The sequence below is a fragment of the Gracilinanus agilis genome, chromosome 2 (assembly GCF_016433145.1).
Source record: "Gracilinanus agilis isolate LMUSP501 chromosome 2, AgileGrace, whole genome shotgun sequence".
In the NCBI taxonomy this organism is placed as follows: Eukaryota; Metazoa; Chordata; class Mammalia; order Didelphimorphia; family Didelphidae; genus Gracilinanus; species Gracilinanus agilis.
This window is the reverse complement of record NC_058131.1, coordinates 390992143-391010625: the sequence shown is the minus strand read 5'-3', so window position 1 is coordinate 391010625 and position 18483 is coordinate 390992143. Positions and strand designations below refer to the sequence as shown.

Sequence of the window (18483 nt, the reverse complement as noted above, 5' to 3'; positions counted from 1 at the left end):
ATAAAAATGGTAGTATGATTTCCTACATGCTAAATGGTTAAGAAATACATAAATATTAGCTTCAGGTTATTGTTCAGCCTTCCTCCATAACCCCCACCCCAACCCCTTCCTCCTCTCCCCTTGAGTAAATTGGGCAGATTGCAACTGTGGGCCTTGGAAGCCATTGCAGGAGAGGGTAGATACCGGGGTGGTACAGACCAGCCCTTCTTTGACCACGGCTCCTACTGCACTAGAAGATAGACAATAAATATGGCACTTTAACTCAACAAAAACCTGAAGCTTGCTTGTGGAAGTAGGTGTCAGAAGGATTAGAGCTTGTGAATTATTGTGAAGTGCAATTTTCTGTATTCTCACAGTTTCTTATGGAAGAAATTTTGCAGAGGCAAACTTGAAATTTGCGCTAAGCTCAAAATGTTCCCTAATATATCAATTGCATTGGAACAAATTCACATTCCTGAGACATAAGTTCTAGCAGAATTGACAGTACCACCTTTTGTAGCTATGCAATAGTGTGCTGGTATATCACTTATTATGACTGAGCCATCTTATTCCATGACCTAGGTTACCATTGGCACTCGAATACTCTAGCATTGTTTATTTGTTGTTGTTGTCATTGTGAACAAGATGCTACATAAGAGGGATCATGGTAAAATAGAATAGTCAGCTTGGAGCCATGGGATATAGGCCGAAGTCTTGACTCTAACACTTTCTAACTGTGATCTTGGACATAAAAGACTATTGGACTTGGGGCAGGAGACTTGAGTTCCAATTCCAGTTCTGTCTACTTACTAGTTGTGTGAATTTGAGACAATCATTTCCCCTGCCTGAACCTCTTTTTTAAACTTCCTCTGCAAAATGAGAATGTGGGACTAGATGATCTCTTGGGTCCTTTCCAACTTTCCCATTTAATGATTGTACCTCTGAATTTCATTTATCTTTCCCATAAAAATGGTAGTAATAATGGCTATATTTCCTAGGTCACAAAATGATTGTAAGCAAAGTTCTTTATAAATCATAAAGCATTGAAAATGTGCATTATCCAATCTGGCTCTAGGTGGCTTCCTTTTCAGACTTATTACACATTGCTTCACTTCATGCATTCTGCTAGGAGATCTCTAGTGAAAGCAGAACTCCCAACCCTCTGGGGCAGCACATTCCATTGTTGGACAATTCTAATTGTAAGAGACATCCCTCCTTATGCAGAGTTGCCATCTGTCTGAAATTTAGCTCCCTGAAAGTTCTATCTAGTGCTTCTAGTCCTGTCTTCTGGGACCAAACAGAACCAACTTAATCCCTCTTCCATTTGACAACTCTTCAGATATTTGAAGACATAAGGCATATCCCCTTCCTCTCCCTTGTCTTCTGTCTAAGCAATCCCAAGTCCTTCAGTGGTTTTGAGTCTGCTCTCCATGTTGATTTCCCTCCAGTGGATCTCCTATTTATAATTCTTCCTTCCAAATGGCCAATATACTCTTAGATAAGGTCTAACTAGTGTAAAGGACAACAGGTTTATTACCTCCTTTTTATGGACACTGGACTTATGTTAAACCTAAGATTGAGAGGCAATATGGTGAGAGAGAGAGACAGAGAGAACATGACTGAATTTTCTTTTCTTTTCTTTTCTTTTTTAAACCCTTACCTTCCATCTTGGAGTCAATACTGTCTATTGGCTCCAAGGCAGAAGAGTGGCAAGGGCTAGGCAATGGGGGTCAAGTGATTTACCCAGGGTCACACAGCTGGGAAGTGGCTGAGACCAGATTTGAACCTAGGACCTCCCATCTCTAGGCCTGGCTCTCATTCCACTGAGCTACCCAGCTGCCCCCATGACTGAATTTTCTATCTGCTGGAGAAGATAGGAGGAGAAATGGTTGAGCATACATATAGAGGGGTTGGCCTTGGGAAAAAGAAAGGTCATCTCTGCCACAGACTAGAGAAAATGAGGAGTTAATTTTGAGATGAAGAGAAAAGGTAGAAGAGGACCTGACTTTGAATGCTGCAGATTTTCTTAATAAAACAGGAGACAATGTCTTCAACTGAGAAATTGAGTGGGGAGGAAACAGAAGTAAAATAGCTTCTATCAGAAGTGAGATAGGGAATTCAGTTAGGGAGGAATAAAAGAACTACCTTACTGCAATGACAGCCCAGCCACAGTTAGAGAACATGAAGTTTCTTCATCTATAGGGGATTTGAATGAAAAGACTGTAGGGTCCTCCCTATGTCTACACTTTTCATGAACTTCATGTGTCTCACGGTCTACAAATGTCATCCCCATAACCCTGAATTTCTTCACTTCAAAAGAGAAATCAGTGAATACAAGAGGGATACTGACAATCTGAAGTCTATCTAGAAGAGAGTGACCAGAGTGAGAAGAGGAAGGATAGGGGGATAGGGGGGGATGTTTAAGTCAAGATATAACAAAACTCATTGAATATCTTCAAATTTCTGCCAAGAACGAGAGGGATCAGGCTTTTTCGGTTTGACCATGCAAGACAAAACAGGAATCATTGAGTGGTAATTACAGAGAATCAGATTTTACCTTGATATCAGAACTTTCCTACTAATAATTAGAGCTGTCTAAAATACTGTTAGAGGGAGTGAGAGCACAGAGGCCAGAGTTCAGTTCCCCTGAAAGACAGTCACTTCTGATGGATATTGGAAAGAGGATTCTTGTTCTGTCTTTAGTTTAGATGATCTCTGATCCTTCCAGCTTAAAAAAAATAATAAAAAGTTTCAAAAGACTCAGCTCCTTGGAAGCTAATGATTTTTGTGGAGTCGAAGCAGTGTCCCATTTTAATACATCGACCTGGAAGCTAAATAATAACAACACACAAACAAGGATCTAGAGAATAGGATTTAAAACTAGAAGGGGCATTACAAACCATCTAATTCTGTTCTCTTACATCACAGTTAATGACTCCAAAGCTGGATAAGTAAAGGAACTTGCCCAAAGTCACAGAGTTAGTAATTAAAGCTAGGATTTGAACCTAAGCCCTTTGATTTTAAATCCGGCAAATGTGCCACTACACTATGGTCTTCAGTCGCCATGTTAATACTCAAAAATATTTTGGTAATCTTCCTCCCAACCTGGCCACTACTATGTGCTCAGACTTGGGGAGAGCTGGGTTCTCTGCCACTGGTGGTATTTCCCCTTGTGTTCATGGGATGAACAGCACTCTTGGAATGGCCTCTGCATCTATCTCAGAGAGAACACTTAGTGATGCTGTATTCCACCAGGAGGTTTCCAGTTATGAAGACCTTGTTATCAGATTGTCATTTCCAGCCAGCAGAGGAAGCCCAGTGCTTCTCATTAAAAGTGTTGCATAATGCCAATGCCTTCTGTTTTAAATGCTCCTAATTGGCTAAGAGGGACTAAAATGCATTGTAAAGTATCTTCCTCTCCTGGCTGGATATTGCCCTCAGGTTATTGGCTTCTAGGCAAATCTACCTTGGTCTTGAACACCCGGCTCACATTCCAGCTTCATTCCCATTTAAAACCATCTTGGAGGACTGCTTTATGGAAATGGATATGTTCTTGCTTTCCAAGGTTGTTCTGAAGGTGAGCTGTCTGAGCTCTTTGGAGGAGCTAGTGGTGTAAATGCAAAAAACTCCTGGTATAAAAATAGATGAGCAATTCCTCACAATCCTTGTCAGACTGAAATCCCTGGCACCCGATGCTCTTATTTTGGCTCTCAGGAAGATTGCCCCGAATCACTTTCTAAGTCATAACCTAGCCCAAACCATGTGGCCACAGTCAGCTTTGAAAACTCAATCTATAGTTTTCCCTTTTCTCTTCCCCATCATCTCCCACCTTACACACCCATGACCAGGAATCTCCGAATGGGGTGCCCACCTCTCTACTATTATGCTCATTGCCCAGGAGGTAACTAGCTGGCCAAACATTCCCCTGAGGCATTCTAAAGTGGGATGGAGTTCTCCTCTAAAAAGGAGGAAATCTGGGCGACTTCTTGGCACTTGGAACTCTCAGTTCCCATCTGCTCTAAACCTTGCCTCCTTCTCACTTTCCCCAGTGGGTTGTCTGTTACCTCAGTGAATTGGAGCACAAGCCTAATGAGGTCAAGGTCATGGGTTTGAGCCTGACCATTTTTGCGCTTTTCTCTAGCCCAGGGAAAAGGCCATAATTAGGGTCCCACTAGCCATCTCATCCATCTTTTATGTAATTTGGGGGTGGAGGAAAGGGATAAGATGTGGAGAATATAACAAATTCATCCCTTTCACTAGACAGGCACCAGCAAGGGTCCTCTCCTGGCTATGGGCAGACAACTCTTTACCTCGTCCTATCTCAGATACACCAATAAAGTGGCTTCATCTGGGTGGGGTTGAGCCTCTGGTCTGGGGCTTTGCTTTTCCTAAAACTTCTGGATAATACCTGCTGTGTCATACCTTTCCTGGAAGCTTTCCATGGTCTCATCATTTTTCAAAGGACAGTCAGGCACATCCTGATAAATCATTCTTCGGTCATAAAGAAGGTAGAAGGGATAGAATGTAGAATGCTGAAGAAGTAAAATGAGGGAGTTGGACAATATAATAAAATTCCACAAGTCTTTTCTTTGTCCACTTTTTCATTAAAAAAAATCTTTGTTATATGCTTTCCAGGAGGGGTGAAGAGAAGGAATATGGGGAGACAGGAGGAATATTGGGGAAATTTAGGTGATGAAAAAAATATATAAATATTATTTAAAAAATAACAAAGGTTCTACGAAGTTATGAGCTATGGGCAACATAAAAACCATTTGTTTAATACAGGAGTCCTGAACCCAGTATTCCCTACCCTCCTACCAAAGAGTCTTTGGATAGATTTAAAAAATTTTTACATCTTTATTTTTCACTAACCTTTGGCTGAAAGTTAGCATTTTCTTCATCTATTTAAAAAACACACACACACACACATATTCGGAGAAGGGGATTGTGGATTTCATCAGTCTGCCGCAGAGGTACATTACACACACAAAAATACTTAAGAAGCCTCATCTAAATCATCCCCTTCATTTTGCAGAAGAGGAAAACTGAGGCCAGGAAATAGGAAGGGAAGATCACACAGCAAGGGAACTTTAGAACTCAGGTTTCCAGACTCCCAGGCCAGACCATGGTATTGTGAGGGTGACATTCAATCCCCTCAGGGAAAATATTCCCACAGAAATAGGCTACTCGACATCCCCCCTCCTGTTGCAAATGCAAATGAGGATTGTGGCTTTGGCTTGGACAGGCCAGGCTGGGGAGAGGGGGAGCTAGTGCCTGGGAGAGCCAGTGACACAGCACAGTCAGCTGTCATGACTAAGGCTTTCTAGATTGCAAATAAGATTGTTCTAGGCAACCCCTCCAGTGGCTGGGGTCACAGGGCCAGCCATTAAATATGGTGATTTCAGTAATTGAATCATGCCTCCCCTCATTCCAAATCAGGCACACAAGTGGCTCGTTGGCAGAAATGATGTGAAATTGTCTCCCAAAAAGGCTCTTTGGAAGCGAGATGTGATTTTCAAGGTGAATGAAGTTAATCAGACCCAGGGTAGGGGGCGGGGGAAGATGGGATCAGGGGACACATGTTGTCTTTTTGTAGCCTGAATGCTTCATCGCTGTTCTACAAGCTATAAACATAAGGAGGTCCAGATAACAATGTAGTTTGAATTCACCACCGCCTATCCCTCCTCCTCCTCAAGGGTACAGTTCTTCTTATAAACAGCCTGTTTGGATCCGGGGTGTCAGGTCTGACAGGAGAAATCCATCTCCACTGAGCTTTGGATATCTGTACCCTGAGTAATATATTCACTGTATTCTTTAATTATGGATTTGGCTGAAGATTAAAAGGAGAGAGATTTAAAGCCTTTTATTGCCCCTTTATAACTCTCGGCTTGATTCATTTAAAAGCCCCTAATTTGTGCTTGTACACACAGAGGGGCAGGCATGTTTACAGTGCAGAAATATGCATGTGAGCCTGGGGGCTGAGAGCATCCCTCACTGTGGACTTGGGGGTGCTGTAATTTAGGGGGGGCCCGGCACGGGAGGGGTTTGGAAACAAATGATTGAGACCATCTCCTTTAGGTGAAAGTTGAAAATAGAAAGTGACAAATGATCAAAGTGAGTGTATTCCAGTCCCTGGGCTTGCTAGGGCCAAAAGCCCAGTCTGGCAGCTCTGGATTCGCAGTTCCACTTAATCAAACTTATTAGATGGTTGGCTGTAATTGGGCTATTTTACCAAACTGAAGTCATTGCGCTTGTCTCTTACAGTTATGCAGTGATGTTGGTTTAACTGCACTCCAGCCATAGATTCTCTAAGGTCAGGCTGATTGGCAAAAGCCAAGTGCCCATTGAGGCTATTCTGTTCTCTCTCATTTGGCCTTCTCTCTGTCCTTCCTCCCTGCTTCTTTACTCCTTCCTGCTTCTCCTCCTCTCAGTCTCTGTGTCTGTCACAGCCATTCTCTCTGCCTCTCTCTCTCTCTCTGGTGTCCCTTTAGGTTAAGCCACAGCTCACATAATCATGTCATTTGGTGGCATTTGGCTTCCTGGGATGCTTATAAAGATTTCTTGAGGTTCCCAAGTTGCAGGGTCCTAGCCAGAGTGAAGCTAGAACCTCTGGGCAGCCAGGGCCTTACTGCTTGCCATCTGTCTGCTCAGGATGACCCCATTAGAGCCTGCATATGAAGGGAGTTGAAAGGGTCAAGTGAAAACAATAAAGGGAACTAGAATTAGGCATGCCTGCTTTGTATAGAGAATCCCCCACCCTCTAACCAACTAGACCACAGGCAGCCCACTATTCCCCTGGCCTTATTGGCAATCACTAGCCACCATAGACTCTTGCGAAGAGAATACTTAGTAGGGGTGAGTTAGCAATCTGCAGGTATTTGAAGGACTGTCATATGGAAAAAAAAACCTCAGACTTCTTTTGTTTGGCTTCAGAAAGCACAAGTGAGGCCACTGAGGAGGGAGAGAAAGGCAGGCATTCCAGTGAAAGATTTCTTTTCTTCTGCTTTATACTTTAGTTGTGCTCTTATTTCACTGGAGCAGTTACTCTTTTTGCTAAACAGATTGTAATTCTTTGCCTTTTTCTCCTTTGTGATTCTTGTCCAGATCTTTCTGTAAATTCCCTATAGAATATCCACTTATTTCTGTGGAATCTTTCTTCTGCGTCTTTATTTTCTTCCCTCTCTTCCCTCAAACAGAATCTTTTTTTATAAAACTCTCTCTTCTTTTTCCCCCAAATCACATAGATTATGCTCAAGCTGCCTGATGGGGATCCAAGAACAGTCTGTTCTAGGGAACACTGCAGAGTCAATGTGAGGCTTAACCCTGTAACCTTGGCCTCATTAGGCTCATGCTCTAATTCACTGAGCTAACATATAACCTGCTGGGAAAAGAGAGAAGGAGGAAAGGATCTATGAAATCAAGTCCATGGAGAGCTAGGAGACAGCATCACTTCTATGGGGCCATCTTTCCCCAGAACATAAATAGGACCCCATGACTGTTAATCAATCAATCAGGCATTTATTAAGCACTATGTGCCAGGCACTGTGTTAAGCCTTAGAAATAAAAAGAAAAGCAAAAATAATGTCTGATCTTAAGGACCTCACATACCAATGGGGAAGATTACATTTAAAAATTGTATACAAATTATTTATGTTGGGTAAGCAGAAGGTAATCTCAGAGGGAAGGCACTAGTAGTGAGCGGAATGGGACAGTTAGCCTTCCAGTACTGTCATCATCATCATCATTCATCATCATCATCATCACTACTAACATTTATATAATGCCTACTGTGTGCCAGGCACTGCACTAAGTGCTTTACAAATATTATTTCATTTGCTCCTCACAACGATTCTGAGAGGTAGGTGCTGTTATTATCCCCCTTTACAGTTAAAGAAACAGAGCCAGACAGGTTAAATGACTTGCCCAAAGTCACACAAATCCTGAGGCAAGATTTGGCCCCAGGTCTTCCTGACTACAGACCCAGTGCTCTATCCACTATGGTACTTAGGCTGGGGATCAGACATCCACATTAGTCATTGTCCTTACCCGGATGATTCTTCTCCCATTGGTGCTCCACTGTTCTGCTGATGCCCCCTCTCCTTGGTGGGACTGCTGGGTCTTTCTTGATTTGGTTCTTTTAATAGGCACATCTGGAACCTAAAAAGGTTTTACTCCCTGGTTGGTACAATCCAGAAGTCTTTTCTCAGTCTTGATTCTTCCTGATGTTTTTTGCAGTCTTTAACTCTGGCTTTGACACTGTCAGTCATCCTCTTCTTGACACTTTCTTCTCTTTAGGTTTTTTGGACACACTTTCTCCTGACTTTCCTTCTTCCTATTTGACTACTCCTTCTCAATCTCCTTTGTTGGATGCTTATTCAGGCCATATTCCACATCTTCGGGTGTCACACAGGTTTCAGTCCTGGGCCCTCTTCTCTTCTCCCTCTATGCTACTTGAAGATTTCCTCAGCTCCCATGGATTTAATTGCCATCTCCATAATCATAATTCTTAAATCTACCTAGCTTGTCCTAAACCTCAGCTGACCTCCATTCTCAGATATCCAACTGCCTTCCAGACATATTAAGCTGGATCTCTAGTGGGCATCTTAAATTCAACATGTCCAAAACAGAACTCTATCTTTCTCTCTAAACCCTTCTCCCTGTGCTACCTTCCCAATTATTGTAGAGGGCAGCAGCATTTTCCCAGTCCTTGAGGTTCTAGGAGTCATCCTAGATCCCTCATTATTTCTCACCCCTATATCCAATCTGTCCCCATAGCCTGTGAATTTCCCCCTTGTTTCCCCTGATACTGCCATCACTCTTGCCTGTACTATTGCAGTAGACTGTTGGGAGATCTCTCTGCCACAAGTTTCTAGTCTCTCCAGTTTATTCTCAATTCAACAACAAAGTGATATATCCTAAAAACAGATCTGACCATGTCAAACCCTCTAATCAATAAACTCCAGTTGCATTGCTGTCACCTTCAGGATTAAATACAGAATTCTCTGTTTGGTGCTCAAAGCTCCCCTCTCCTCTTCCCCTTTCCAGTCATCTTACACCTTACTTTCTGCCACACGTTCTTGGATCCAGTAACACTAGCCCTCTGACTGATCCTTGAACAACACTCTCCATCTCTCAGCTTCAGGCATTTTCTCTGACCCTCCCCAGATGGTGTCTGGAATGCTCTTCCTCATTTCCACCTCCTGACACTTCCCTGGCTTCCAACTAAAATCTCACTTTCTACAGAAAACCTTTCCCAATGCCGCTTAATTCTAGTGCCTTTTCTGTTAATTATTTCCTGTTGTTTACTCTTTGTCTTCTTTAATTAGACTGTAAACTCCTTGAGAGCAAGAACTATTTTGCCTTTCTTTGTAACACCTGAGTTGAATTCAGAGCCCATTAAGTAACCTTAATAAATGCTTATTGACTGATAAACTCATCTGTTCTCTCTTCAATGCATTTTAAACAACTTTCTTTTCCATTTAAGGAATGTCTTACCATCAAAGAGTTAATTCCGTGCTACATTTTTTTTTCTTCTTCAGTATCGTCTTTCTTTTGCTGGCTCTAAACCAGGAGGCTCCTAGGTATCCTCTTAGCAAGGTTTGTCCTTAGGGCTGATTTTATGGCCCTTTGCCAAACCTTCCTCCTAATCATTGTCATACCACTTTGAAACCAGCACTTTGGCTGCTATCACCTCCCCAAGGTCTTACTTAAGGAAAGGATTCATTTAGCTTCCCCCACACCTGCAGACCCCTCCCTAGATTCCCCAAACTTCAAGGAATGTGCTGTTAGGCCTGAGGCTTCTCTGCCCTTGGAGGGATGTGGGACCCCATCCATCTCTCATCTGCCATTGGAATCCTCATTTTCTCCATCAGAACCATAACCAAAGTACCGGAGATGGTTGAGTCCTTCCTTCTAAGCTCCGTTTCCTGGTTTTCTTTCCTTTCTTCCCCTACACTGGCAGTGGCTCTGGGAGAAAGCCTAGAATGGGGAGAAAGGAAGGGGTAGGAGCAAAAAATGATCTGAGACTGATACACACCTGTCATAGGTGCATAAAAAGACCTCAAGCACGTATGGATCACAGACATACTTTGATAGGTGTATTATTTACTCAGTGTGGTGTTCCCTTCAAAAATAGAGATTACAAGTCCTTCTCATCTTATGGCTATTGTCCATGCTTTTCTATAAACTCTCCTTGGAGGATTTTCTCCAGGGGCATTTCCAGGTCTTTTGGAAAGCAAAGGAGCACCAGGCACAACTCAATGTAGCCATTTCTTATTACTGCTACATCATCTCGTTCTTCTTCATCAACGTAACTGAACTTTCTTAAATGCTTTGGAGTTTACAAAGTGCTTTACATAGATTATTTTATGGGGGTAACTCAACAACCTAGCCCAGGGGGTACTCCACTTGACAGAGAAGGAAACAAAGGCTCAGAGCGGTAGGCAACTTGCCCATCATGCCTCTCCTACGATTAAAAATTTGTAGGCGCCTTTAGTGTCAGGCTAACATGCTCTATCTTACCTCCCTTTCACAGACAACCACTTGGAAAAAGCTGTTCATACTTGATTGCTCTTCTGGAGAACTGACTTTTCACCTGGCTTTTGACCTCATCACTCAACTGAAACTGCCCTCTTCAAAGTTACTAGTGATCTCTTAATTGCCACCTCCAGTGGCCATTTCTCACTACTCTTCTCTCTTGACTTTTCTACAGCATTTGACACTGTAGACCACAATCTTCTGAATGGTCTCTCCTTCGGATTTCTGGGACATTGTATTCTCTTTTGCTCCTCAGTCTCTTTTGTTGGATCATCATTCATATCCTGTCCCTTGACAATCTTGGATTTTGTTCTGAGTCCTCTTCTCTTCTCTTTCCTCAGTAAGTCCTCTTAAGTCCCTCATTATTTCCCACAGGTTCAATAAGCACCTCTTCAGGTGGCTCCCAAGTCTATATATCCAACCCAGAGGCTCTTACTTGAACTCTTGTTCTGAATCACCAGCTTCCTATTGGATATTTCAAACTGAATGTCCCATAGGTATCTTAAGTTAAACACATCCAAAATGGAATTCGTTATCTTTTTGTAAAACCCATCTCTTTTCTTACTTCCTGCTTTTCCATCTTAGGCACTATCAGCCTTCCAGTGAACATCAGAATCATCCTTAACCCTTCATTTTCCTTCACCTTCCACATCCAGTTGATTGCCAAGTCATATTGATTCTGCCTCCCCCTTCTTTTGCCTGCCCCCTTTTCTTTACCCCCATGGCTTCACCCTAGTTCAGATTCTAAACACCTTTCACCTGAACTACTAAATAACTTCATGTGTGACCATATCACTCTTCTACTCAACAGGCTGCAGTGGTTCCCTTTTGGTTTTATGCAAACTCTTCTCTTGGCTTTTAGAGTCTTTTTCAACCAGTTTTTAGCCTTCATGTCCAGTCTTATTACACATGACTGCAGTTCACTCACCCTGGGTGCCAGCCATATTGTCCTTCTAGTTTGAGAATCTTCTTCACACATAACCCAAGGTTTTCTTTCTCCATACCTCTGTACAGTCTGTCTCCAAAGTCAGGAATGTTTTCTTTTCTCACTTCTGCCTCTTAGTATTCCTAACTTCAAGATCAGATCAGTGTCAAATACTACATGAGGCCTTTCTTGGTGACCACATTCCATTCTCCCTACCCCACCTTCTCCAGCTGCTAGAGACTCCTTCTTACAAATTACCTAGTATTTATTTTGTGTATTTTGTATATACTTATGTAAGTGGTTCTCTGATCCCTATTGCCTGAAAGCCAGATATATTACATTTTATGGCTTCTCCAGGATTCTCCAGCGGGGAATCTCTGAGTTCTGCTGTTAGTTCAAGCCTCTACTGATTTTGTTTCCCCAGTATTATTGTTTCAAGTACCTCCATTCCATTAATTCCTTAAGAGATAGATTCACTTATACAAAAGAATATTTAGTTAAAAGTATGATATTAATGTATAGATATTTTCCCCAATACTTCAGGTATTAGGTTTGTATTAGGTGTGTATTAGATTTATATCTTAGTTCAGGTCCTACACTGCATTAGTCCCACCAAATTCCAAATCTAAAGCCCTAATTGAGTTAGCTTCCTGTTGGAACATCTGGCTCTAAGGTCCCCATGACTTAAACTCCCAAGTTGTAGATGGATTCTACTTCCTGAATCTAGAACTGAAAAGGACAAATGAAACAAGACCAAAACCCCACTTTGAGCCATTGGATTTAAGGGGAGGAGAAGTGTCACTGCTGTGAGTAATGAGTCCTTTACTCTTGGACATTGAAGGAAGAGAGACTGCTTCAGGCAGGTAGATTTAAAGATGGAAACAGGTCAGGCAATACAACCATTAGAGTCTGCTCCCAAGCTGGCAAGTGAATACAGTCTAAATAATCATGCATGTACTAGTCTTCTTGTCTTTCAGACTCCCTTGTGAGTGCCACTATCTTAGATGATCTGGTCATGTACCAAATACCTATTATATTTATATATTTAGATACTGTTTCCTCCTATAAGCTTTTAGAAGGCAGAGACTATTTCATTTTTGTCTTTATAACCCCAATAGTAAACATGATGTCTGATATATAATTCTTATTGATTAAATACTTTATATAATGCATATATGTTATATATCTGAATATAAATATATATGTCACAGGTGGCATTTGAAGCCAGCTCTTCAGATTCTAAGACTAGCATTTTATGTACTACATTGCACTCTTTCTGAATTAATCTACTTGCTTTTTATTCACACATAACCTTAAAAATGCCCTTTATATTACTTTTCTTGAACCAGATGGCTACCATCGATGACACTCTATGGCCTGCCTATGTCTACCATGTGTCTCTTCCTTGTCTTTCAGATGACTTATAATTTTTATTTTTCCAAGATTATGAGTCTCAGTGATTTGCAGCAACCAAAGGGCAGAACTGGGAGAAAATTGAAGCTATAAAGATGGGTAGTATTGATCAGTTGTAAATCACTGAAAGTGCTTTTCAGTTTCCCAAATGTGACCCAAATTTCCATTGTCCTATTCATTCAATCCTAGGCTCAGCTTATTTTTTCCATCTAAATTTCCTCTCCAAGATATAGACACTGTTTTACTAACTTGTATTCCCTATCTAGCTGTATTTACAATAAAGATAGTTGGACTAGTTTTTATTTGGTTTGACTTAATGATGTCTGAATCCCATCTTACTCTTTGACTGTTTGGTTCTTTTGCAGAACTATGGATTTTACTGAGATTTTTGTAGCATTCCAGGGCTGGCTCAACAAAAGTAGTAAATTCAATGTTATATGTGAAGAAAAATATTTTGAGAACTTTAGCATTAATGAGAAATTTTTGATTCAATTCTTTGTAAGACATCTGTCTGTTTAATATGTCCTTTGATATCAATTGTTGGTGGATCACTGAGCAAAATTATCTCAGTGATTGAATCTGTGACAGAGGGTTGTAGAATATTATACATATGGGAGATTCCTGGTTGGAGAGGTGCCTTCACTGCTTCATTTTCTTCCTCTGGATTAACTGCTAATTAAAATTCAATGAACAATAAATGGAATAAGATTTTGCCTTCTATACAACTCTCAATTAGTCATGTGTCTATAAAAGGTAGGAAATCACCCACAAAAGCATGCCTGTTTTCTTCTTATGTATTCATCAATGATGCTATTAATACATATGTAGATCACTCCCATAAAGATTTTTATAAAAGTGAAAAAACAGATATTGGGAGGTTGTTGCTGATGCCTTGTTCAATAAAAACATAATTCTTGATCTTTTCCATTCTTCTGGTGTCTTCTTTTTGAAACATCTCCAAAATAAATCACTGAGTACCTCTAAAATTATGTCTCCTCGGGGGCAGCTGGGTGCCTCAGTGGATTCAGAGCCAGGCCTAGAGACAGGAGGTCCTAGGTTCAAATCAGGCCTCAGATACTTCCCAGCTGTGTGACCCTTGGCAAGTCACTTGACCCCCATTGCCTACCCTTACCACTCTTCTGCCTTGGAGCCAATACACAGTATTGACTCCAAGATGGAAGGTAAAGGTTTAAAAAAAATAAAATTGTGTCACCTCCAGCATGGATTTCTACTGGAAGAATTTGGTCAGGTCCAGACATTCTTCCTATCTTTATTGTCTTTGTACTATTGTCACTTCTTCATAAAATATATGGTGTCCAAATGTAGTGATTTCATCATTATTGTTGATAAAAAATGTTTCTGATACACCACATTTGTTCCAAAATGTGTAGATTTTAAAATTAATATTTAATAACTAGGTATGATATTTAATAATATTTATTAATATCTAACTTGTAGCAAAAGGAAACTAAAAAGGCTAGAGAAATAGGGAGAGTGCTCACTCAAGCAACTCATGTGGAGGAGAGTGCGAGAGAGGCATTACCCAAAACTTATATATAATCACTTAAAAGACACAAGTAAACAGAAGGGAAAAGGGAATTTTGGGGCGAGGGAAGAATTCTGGGAGATGAAGTCAAAAGGATACAAAATTTCTACTTACATGCATGTCTGTTGCCCTTACAGTTTCATCTATGTAATCTATGCATCACAGTTATATTTTTCTAAATACCCAGAACCCTAATCCTCCACAGAGTCCCTAGAGACTGGAATCCAAGAACCTATAATCCTCACTGTGAATTTTTTGAAATACATTTTTTCCTTTTTGGAGTAATTTTCTCCCTTTCACTTGACCCTTCCTCCCTGGCTGTCCTTCCAGTTTGGGATTCTAGATACCCAGAGCACAATGCTTTTAGGCGATAGTTGAACAATTCATTCTATGTCAGCCTTTAGCTGGCTTCTGTCTAGCTATTATTTCCCTTCATGGATCCTGGTCATATCCAACTGTTCACTGTTTCCACTTTTCATACTACTTCCTTCTGTTTCTTTGCCTTTTACCTTTTTTTTTTTTTAAAAAACCCCTACTTTCCGTCTTAGAATTAGTATTGCATACTGGTTCCAAAGCAGAAGAGTAGTAAGGACTAGGTAGTGGGGGTGAAGTGACTTGCCATGGGTCACAGAATTGGGCCAGATTTGAACCAAGAATCTCCTGCCTCTAGGCCTAGCTGTCAGTCCTCTGACATGCCACCCCTTCCTAGAAGATTCCAAATTGTTTTATAATTTTTAAAGTACTATATCAATTAAGGGGCAGCTGAGTGGCTCAGTGGATTGAGAGCCAGGCCTAGAGACTGGAGGTCCTAGGTTCAAGTCCGGCCTCAGACACTTCCAGCTGTGTGACCTTGGGCAAGTCACTTGACCCCTACTGCCCACCCTTACCACTCCTGGGCCAAGGACGGTCCCTAGCCTGGATGAAAAAAGGAGGAGGGTTGGGCATGGGGCTAGCAACCCCACCCTGTAAAAACTACATCTGCTAAAGAAACTGCAACCTAAAGTAGGGGCAGCTGGGCTAGCTCAGTGGATTGAGAGCCAGGCCTAGAGACGAAAGGTCCTAGGTTCAAGTCAGGGCTCAGACACTTCCCAGCTGGGAGACCCTGAGCGACTGTGTGTCCCATTGCCTACTGTTGTGGCCCTATGCTCCTAGAATGGAGTCCCAGGATAAAAAAAATATATCAATTTAAGTAGCTATTATCATTCTCTGACCCCCAGCCTTTTCCCAATGGAAATGATCATTTCCTCTTTGAAACTCTCAGCCAGTATATTAGATATTTCTTGTGCACTTAATAATTCCCTAATTTATATAGCATAGTTGTTTTTATGTGTCATCCTCACTCCTCCCCCTCAATTATAACTAGGCAATTTAAGAAATGGGGATTGCCATTTTTCATCTTTGTGTTCCAAGCACAATGTCTAATAATAGTGTTTATTAGCACAGTTAAGCACAGTGGGTACTTAATAAATATTTATTGAGTTTCAATTGAATTTATGAATGTCCTTAGGATAATCTCACTGGATTTTTCAGCAAGCTCTCTACCTGCCTATTCTCTTTGATTTTATTTTGTGAGGTGATAATACTAATTATCTTCCCTTATCTTCCTGAATAATATTTTGCAAATGAGCTCAAATGTTATATCAGTGTTGTCCATGAATGCCATGTCTCCCTATTTGTCAAGGACAAGAAAAAAAACATGAAATGGAACACATAGATTAGTGTTTCTATAATTTCATTTCATAAACAGTTGTGAGCAATGATTAAAACAATGAGCAGTCTAGTGTGGTTGAGGCAGTTTATGGACTCCTTTGGCCTCCCTCTTATGGTGATTATTTTGCATCACTTAAACTTTTCTAAGAAATAGTAATAGTCAATGCCTCTGCTTTTCTGTTTATTTCCTCCCCTTTGAGCCAAAACTTTGCTTTAAAAGATCAAATCAGAGCTATTGTAATTGTTACGATGGCTTTTCATCTTTAGCCTTCCTTCTAATTTGATTTTTACTTTAACCTTTATTCTAACTACATAATGGTTTATCTGCACAGAAAGAGCTAATTCTGAAATAATTTCCATGTTTATAACAAGACATTTCTTGGCTCTTAACTGCATTGTTTATGATGTGATTTGATGCACTTCTTTAAAGTATTAAAGTATTCATGACATACGTGACATTCATTTCCTCAGTTGTCTAAAAGTTTTTGGTGCTTTTCATATCTTGATCCCAAACTATATTTTACAACTCTCTTTCCTTCCTTCCTTCCTTCCTTCCTTCCTTCCTTCCTTCCTTCCTTCCTTCCTTCCAACTTCTCTATTCTCATTTACACACTGTGCTTACCTAAGCTTAAGGTATATGTTGACATATTCCAGGTATTAGTCCAATCTTAGTAAGTCTCAGTAAACCACTTATAAAGTCAAATTTGCCTCAATGTGTAAAAATGTCTATTTTATATTGGTTATTACCCATGCTTTATGAATAGCTCTATTAAAATCTGGGACTCTATAAAAAGGTATGTGTTGACATATTTTGGGACATATTTTCTCCACTTGTCCATCCTTCACAAGGGATGTTGCCTCATAAAATACAATTATTATCATGAAACTTATTTTGTTTGCTCTTATCATAAGAACTGATAAGTGAGATACTCAAATATCTCTATGAAATTTATTTTTCTTACTTTCGTATTGAATATTGAAACAAACTCAACCAATTACTTTATTAATTCCTTTGAGAAGTTCCATACTGTCCTACTTAGCTTGATTCTTTTAGTTTTCTCATTTAATTTCTAACAAAATATACCAATACAGATATCCTCTAACAGTGTATCAACTTGTTAGTTACTGGACAAAGATAACATCAAAAGAACCAATAGTTAAATTAGTGTTTGTTGACAGTCTGAGAATTTTATTGTTTTGGGGATCCTAACTCCCCTTTCTGCCATCCACCATGTTCATAGTGGGAGAATATTTTCCATTTTTTAATTATCTTCTGGGTCCATTGGCAGCAGGTATTAACTAGCCACTTTTGATCACATCCATAAGCACCATCTCCTCTTCTGACTGTTCATACAAAGTCATTGTCCTGGTATGTACAGTTAGAAGTAGGCAAGTACCTAAGTGGGGAGTTTCAAAATCAGGCATGTTAACTAGTTTAAAGTCTCCATATGGGAGAGTGCCAAAATCCACAGCTGTTTTCGATGTATTTCTTTTAAAGATGTCTGGGCATCATCAAGCCTTTAGTTTAGAAGTCCTCTGGGGTTTTTGACTGGTTAATTTTGGCAAACTATCTAATCAATTTCTACTTTGCCCCATAGGATAGCCCCTGCTGATGACCTGTGTCTTTGTTTAACTCCAGGGGCAGACCTGAGTGGCCTGGACAACCTCAGCAGCATGCTTGGCCTCATTGAGGACCAAATCAATGGCTCAAAGAGAAGGTCTCGAAGACATGCCACTGATGATGACTACAATATTGAGGTCCTCTTGGGTGTTGATGACTCTGTGGTTCAGTTTCATGGGAAAGAACATGTCCAGAAGTACCTTCTCACCCTCATGAACATTGTAAGTGACCTGAATGATGAAAGCTAGGATGTGGGGACCCCCTTTAGCCTCATGTCATTCCTATACTGGCTGATACCAAGGGGCTTTCCCAGATTTCCTTGGTCTTGAACTTGCTTCCCTTTTCTTTTTTTCCCTTCTCATTTCTTCCTCTTCCATTTCTTCTCTTTATCCTTAGCCCCTTCCTCTCTCAAACCTTCTCCTTTAGCTTCCTTTCCTTAATTGTCACATACTATTATAAGGGTCAAAATAGGGGTTTTGACAAAATAAGAGAGCAGTTTTTAATAATTTAAGTTTTAATGAGAATAGAGTTATAAATTGATATTATCCCTTTAAGCCAGAAAAAAGAAAGCTTCTTGCAGCTTTTAACAATTAAAATTTTAGTTTAATTAAAATAGAGATAGTAAAAGAATATAGTGGGGGCAGCTGGGTGGCTCAGTGAATTGAGAGCCAGGCCTAGAGACAGGAGGTCCTAGGTTCAAATCTGAATTCAGCCACTTTCCAGCTGTGTGACCCTGGGCAAGTCACTTAACCC

General features: G+C 40.6%; 1 protein-coding gene across 1 annotated transcript in view; it reads left to right on the top strand.

The window, feature by feature from the left end:
• The window catches only part of ADAMTS2 (ADAM metallopeptidase with thrombospondin type 1 motif 2), a 489415-nt gene that overhangs the window by 279632 nt on the left and 191300 nt on the right, over positions 1–18483 (top strand). The window contains exon 4 of the mRNA XM_044664491.1: positions 17749–17951. Coding sequence (XP_044520426.1) covers positions 17749–17951 — 203 coding nt within the window. The remainder of the gene's footprint in view (positions 1–17748; positions 17952–18483) is intronic.